This window comes from Papio anubis, chromosome 13 (genome assembly GCF_008728515.1).
Source record: "Papio anubis isolate 15944 chromosome 13, Panubis1.0, whole genome shotgun sequence".
In the NCBI taxonomy this organism is placed as follows: Eukaryota; Metazoa; Chordata; class Mammalia; order Primates; family Cercopithecidae; genus Papio; species Papio anubis.
The window spans coordinates 80,595,806-80,602,560 of record NC_044988.1 but is presented as its reverse complement, the minus strand read 5'-3'; the positions used below and the strand labels follow the sequence as shown (position 1 = coordinate 80,602,560).

Sequence of the window (6,755 nt, the reverse complement as noted above, 5' to 3'; positions counted from 1 at the left end):
GTTAACATGATTATCCTTCAGGCCTACCCACCGTAAAGTTATTATTTTATCTTTAAACTTACTAAGTAATTTGTGGTGAGATATTTTGACACCATGTAAATACTCTGTTCATCCAACTTTTACCTTCAACAACGACACTGCCTACATTAACCTAATACAACATTTTACCTATGGTAATCTATTGCCTACAAAACCCTTAACTGTGATTGATTATTTTCTAACATCATTCCTCTATATTTATAATTTTTGGCATCCTTCTGTGAGGAAGAGCTTCCTATTTCTATTTATTTACATCATAATGAATACGTACATTTTTATATTATTCTATGAATTATGATCAATTATCATTTTTATTTTGATGCTTCAAATAATCTGTCCTAAATTTAGCAATGGGAGCTTCACCATGTGGGTGTCTATGACCCTTTGCTATATCTCTACCATTCTTTGCATATTTCTTATTTTCTTGTTCGATAAGATACACTAAGTTAATCTTGTTCTTTCCATATCCTAGCTCTGGTATTAGTCATTTTTCCAAGGACCCATGTTTCCTGCTAGTTGAGAATGGTGTTTAGAAACTAATATCTGGGGCCGGGGATGGTGGCTCACGCCTGTAATCCCAGCACTTTGGGAGGCTGAGGTTCCTGGATTGCTTAAACTCAGGAGGTTGAGATCAGTCTGGCCAACGTGGTAGAGACCCGTTTCTACCAAAAATACAAAAATTAGCCCAGCGTGGTGGCACATGCCTGTAGTCCCAGCTACTCAGGAGGTTGAGGCAGGAGAATCCCTTGAACCTGGGAGGCGGTGGTTGCAGTGAGCCAAGATCATGCTACTGCACTCAGCCAAGATCATGCTACTGCACTCCAGCCTGGGTGACACAGCCAGACCCTGTCTCAAAACCAAAACAAAGATCTAGGACGTGCCCATTACTACCGAGGTTTCATTGCTTTGCAATCCTCTCAGTATGGGTATACTGAATAACATTTCTGATCACTTGTTGGGGCCGTCAGTGATTTCTCTGCGGCTTTAAAAAGTAAATGTTCTTTCCCTAATTTCTGAAAACCAGGAATTAAATTCACAATTGCACAAAATGTATTTTAGGTACATCTTTTCTCTGCATTCTGTTAAGTATTCTACACTGAAATCATTCATAAAAAAAATCTTGACATAGCTAAGGATTGACAAGAAGAAAGCAAATAGAAAACTTTGTTTTCTGAGTTTTCCAAAGTATTTTGGAGGAACTGTGTGGTTCACTCTCTATTTGACTTTTTAAAAGTTTGATATAATTAGATCTTTGGGACAATATCCCTGAAGGATCTGAAGTTTCAAACCTCTGTATATTTTAACTGCTGAACTCTAAATTGTTCAGGGACAACAGGTATTCCCCCCAAAACAACAAATGATTTAAATTTGCCTAATATTTCAGTTGCTATCTTTTGATATTTTTAGTTATGGCAGTAAGAGTTAACAATTTTGAAAGAAATGAATTGCACTATTGTTTTCTACATAACATTTAACATTTTAAAAAGTGAATTAATTTATTATTTCTTGGACATAGTTAACTTTATGAAGTGCATCATAAAACAACATTTTATTTGAAGTTGGTGACAGGGAATTCAGATGGGAGGGCCAATTCTTCTTGGCTACTACTAAATACTTTTTAAATAACAGAAAAGATCAGATCTCAGGTAACTGGGCTGATTTTTTTCATTTAAAAACTTTTATGCTTGTTAGTCTTAACAGTGGCACAAAAATTAAGCTTCTTCGAAGTAATGCTTTATAATAATCTAATAATTTTTTATTATTAGAGAAATCTATTAAATCTAAAACTTGGCAGAGAAATTTGTAAGATGAAAGCAATGTTTAAGGACATTTGTATTTGAAAATACGAAAGACTCAGTGGAGAAAGAAAACGGTTGAAGGTTTATTAAAAGGCAAAATGAGTGAAGAAGCAAGGTAAGTTTTCTGTAGTAATTTTTTGTTAATAATGTGAAATGTAAGAAAAAAAATAATGCTTTGTTTCTGGCTGTCCTGCTAGAAACTAGTTTTGCCCTGCAGCGATCCCTCTGTGGGAATCTCATTGATCACAAGTGAAAATCTGGAGGTGCTAAAGTTAGTTTGCACAAGTTCACTGCTCATGGATATGATCATGACGGTGGTCAACATTCTTCTCTTGCCAATTCCAGTGTTCTTATTTATAACTATGTGCTCTGTAATCTTTTTTTTTTTTTTTTTTTGAGACGGAGTCTCGCTCTGTTGCCCAGGCTGGAGTGCAGTGGCACGATCTCCACTCACTGCAAGCTCTGCCTCCCGGGTTGACGCCATTCTCCTGCCTCAGCCTCTCAAGTAGCTGGGACTACAGGCGCCCACCACCATGCCCCGCTAATTTTTTGTATATTTAGTAGAGACGGGGTTTCACCGTGTTAGCTAGGATGGTCTTGATCTCCTGACCTTGTGATCTGCCCGCCTCGGCCTCCCAAAGTGCTGGCATTACAGGCGTGAGCAACCGCGCCCAGCCTGTAATCTTATTTTCAAAGAGATCTTATGGTAATCTTCCAAGAGAATTTAGTTTCTGCATTTCCTGTATATATGGGTTTTCATGTATTGCCTGGCTATAATTTTTAGAACTCTTCACACACTCACAAAGATATGGGGCTCAACAATGAATGAAATTGTACAGTGGATGTATTAGTATTAAATGTGTTAGTATTAAATTGTGTGACATAAGCTGGCTCTTAAATATAATCACAAATTAGTATCTACAATGCTTCGAGCATTGACTACATTGTAGTCCTTTTTGAAACCAGTGTACAGCCCCCCAAACTGTTAGCTGGAAAGGGTAGAGTTCATTTAGACCCAGTGCCTCCACATATGAAGTTGGTTTAATTTTTGTTTTTTTTTTTTGAGACAGAGTCTCACTGTCACCCAGGCTGGAGTGCAGTGGCGCAATCTCGGCTTACTGCAACCTCTGCCTCCCTGTCTCAGCCTCAGCCTCCTGAGTAGCTGAGACCACAGACGTGTGCCACCACATCTGGCTAATTTTTGTATTTTTCGTAGGATTTCACCATCATATTGCCCAGGCTGGTCTAACTCCTGAGCTCAAGCAAGTCACCTGCCTCAGCCTCCCAAAGTGCTGGGATTACAGGCATGAGCCACTGTGCCCGGCCTAAAATTTATTTGTTTCTTTCAAGGTTCCTCCTCTTCTTTTAGTGAAGATCAATATTGCTTTTTATTGTACATTTGAGCTTTCTTTTCTCACTTATCTGCATTACTTTTCTGATTTGAGCTCAATAACTTCTTCAATGTACATTCATATTTTTCCTCATTCAGTCACTTTCAAATCTTTATTAAAGACCTACTGCGTGCTAAGGATAGGTTTAGGATCTCAGATTCAAGTATTAAATATGTATATTCTTTTTTTCAAATTTGCTGTTTTCTAAATTTTGTTGTGGAAGAATCAACTTATATAGCTCAAACCTGCTTCCTCCCCTTACATAGATCAAACCTGCTTCCCCCCCTTACATCAATAAACACACTGTCCTGTGATTTCTTGTAGTAAAATTGCATTTATAATAATAGTGAAAATGTTTGAGAGTATTTCCTAACTTTATTCACACTTTATTCATTTCTTTATATCCTCAGGTTAAATGAAGGGAATAATACTGGAATAAATATAGATGAAAGACAGAAAATGGAAAGAGAAAACTTCACCATTTGGAGCATTTTTTTCTTGGAGGGATTTTCCCAGTACCCAAGGTTAGAGGTAGTTCTCTTCGTCTTCAGCCTTGTAATGTATCTGGCAACCCTCTTGGGCAACAGCACTCTTATTTTAATCACTATCCTAGATTCACGCCTTAAAACCCCTATGTACTTATTCCTTGGAAATCTCTCTTTCATGGATATTTGTTACACATCTGCCTCTATTCCTACTTTGCTGGTGAACTTGCTGTCATCTCAGAAAACCATTATCTTTTCTGGGTGTGCTGTACAGATGTATCTGTCCCTTGCCATGGGCTCCACAGAGTGTGTACTCCTGGCCGTGATGGCATATGACCGTTATGTGGCCATTTGCAACCCGCTGAGATACTCCATCATCATGAACAGGTGCGTCTGTGCACGGATGGCCACGGTCTCCTGGGTGACGGTTTGCCTGACTGCCCTACTGGAAACCAGTTTAGCTCTGCAGATACCCCTCTGTGGGAATCTCATCGATCACTTCACGTGCGAAATTCTGGCGGTGCTAAAGTTAGCTTGCACAAGTTCATTGCTCGTGAACACGATCATGCTGGTGGTCAGCATTCTCCTCTTGCCAATTCCAATGCTCTTAATTTGCATCTCTTACATCTTCATCCTTTCCACTATTCTGAGAATCAGCTCAGCAGAGGGAAGAAACAAGGCTTTTTCTACCTGTGGCGCCCATTTGACTGTGGTGATCTTGTATTATGGGGCTGCCCTCTCTATGTACCTAAAGCCTTCTTCATCAAAGGCACAAAAAATAGACAAAATCATCTCGTTGCTTTATGGAGTGCTTACCCCTATGTTGAACCCCATAATTTACAGTTTAAGAAACAAGGAAGTCAAAGATGCTATGAAGAAACTGCTGGGCAAAATACCATTGCATCAAACACACGAACATCTCTGATTGGGTCCCTGTGGTTTTACCAGAGATGTGCCCCTGGCAGAGCTCACCAGAGAAATTCTAGACAACATACAACCTCTTAGAACTCTGATCGGATCTTACCTATATATAATTTCATAATTATGAGATGCGTACACAGAGTGATTGCCTATTAACAATAGTAGGTTTCAATTTGCATTTGTTAATATTTCCTTTTTGTGTTTTGCGGTTGTGAGGTTTTGAGTTATAGAGTCATCAAATGTTTGCTCCAGAAGAAATCTTGTGTATCTTCTGTGCTTTAACCCTTTCTCAAATGAGGTGGGAGCGTAAAGAAACAAATAAAGACTGGCCTTGATTGTGCAAGTGAGAAAACAGAATTTAAAAATATAAAAGACTAGCTCAACATCACACAACTGTAGAACTGGGACTACGACATCCTTCCGATTTCTTGGCCAGAGCCTGTTTTACCACATGGTGGTGGCTCTCTAATTACCCTTCATTATTCCAGACTCCTCATTAAAACTCTGTATCTCCCTGAGTAAGGCATTCAATGATGCCTACTTGATTTTTCCACTTGTCAGCCTTGCTTTTCTAAGCACATAAATACTTGTGCAAATTGCATCTGCTTTTATGCCAGTATACTACTCATATACTAATTAAGTCTTTTTCATTCATGCTTTTCTTTTTTCTTCATTGGATGATTGACTTCACAGGGACAAGTATTCCTGTTATTTTGTACCTTTTCTGTTTACAGCAGTCATTCAGTAAATTAACACATTTATCAGCTTTACACCAGTCACTTTGAGAAGAAAGTACCACTTGGGAAATTACAAAGAAGAAACAAGGGCAATGAGGTATATTGCTTTATAAATACTTAAACATTATAGAGACTATATTAGTTGTTTTAAATCTTTTATTTGCATACAAATATTGCTTGTTAAAAATGCCTTCACTCCCAGATATTCTGAGTCAGTGACTCTAGGGTGGTTCCTCAATAATCTGTAGTTATAGGTGGAGCCCCAAGAAATTCTGATATAGATTGTGTGGTGACCATACATTGGGAGACGTTATTTCCAGCAAAACTTTATCTTTCAAAAAGAAAAGTAGGGTTAGTTCTTGTTTCTCTCTTTTTCCTTTTTTATTTGATTTTTTCCTTCATTCTTTCTGCCTCCATGTGTACCTTCTTACTTGTCTATCTCTACTTCTAGAGTAGAGAAGGGAAGAGGGTTTTGACTGGAGGAATGTAAACTCACTGGACAAATTAAAAGTACAAAATACTTTAAAAGTTTTAGCATTAGATGTTCACTTTTGGATTACTTAACTCTAGCATTAGGAGAAATACCTAATGTAGATGACAGGTTGATGGGTGCAGCAAACCACCATGGCATGTGTATACCTAGTAACAAACCAGCATGTTCTGCACATGTATCCCAGAACTTAAAGTATAATAAAAAAAATAAAAATAAATACATTTAGGACTTCTGTTACATGTCCCTAGATGTGTAACCCATATATAAAGAAACTCGAAATAAACTCGAAATAACTACATAGCAAAATTCTGGAGAGGAAGCAATGAAACAATTTTTTTTTTTTTTTTTTTTGAGACGGGGTCTCACTCTGTCACCCAGGCTGGAGTGCAGTGGCACAATCTCAGTTCATTGGAACCTCTGCCTCCCAGGTTCAAGCGATTCTCCTGCCTCAGCCTCCCAAGTAGCTGGGATTACAGACATATGCCGCTATGCCTGGCTAATTTTTTGTATTTTTTGTAGAGGTGGGGTTTCCCCATGTTGACCAGGCTGGTCTCGAACTCCTGACCTCAAGTGATCTGCCCATCTCGGCTTCCCAAAATGCTGGGATTACAGGTGTAAGCCAATGTGCCCGACCAACAACGGGACAAATTTGATGCCACATATTGCTGCCAAGAGATATTTGATAGTAGAGAATGGAATTATGCCCCCAGTAATGGTTTTGGAATGGTAAGGGAAAGCCGACAGGGAATCATTTATCCTAAAAGTAACTATGTTTCTTCCTATATACCTCAATCTTCCCAATGCAATGGGCACAATCATTGCCTGGCAATTTTAGTGTTATGTTGCATTGTAATTTTATAGTAGGCTTTTATTTGAGTAGAGCTAAATTT

The 6,755-nt window shown here is 38.4% G+C and overlaps 1 protein-coding gene across 1 annotated transcript; it reads left to right on the top strand.

The window, feature by feature from the left end:
• Positions 1 to 3,086: 3,086 nt before the first annotated feature.
• On the top strand, positions 3,087 to 6,124 carry LOC101007631 (olfactory receptor 2K2). The gene has a single exon (XM_003911377.5). It carries the CDS (start codon positions 3,689 to 3,691, stop codon positions 4,637 to 4,639), a length of 951 nt encoding a protein of 316 aa, XP_003911426.2. The 5' UTR covers positions 3,087 to 3,688; the 3' UTR covers positions 4,640 to 6,124.
• Positions 6,125 to 6,755: the final 631 nt, after the last annotated feature.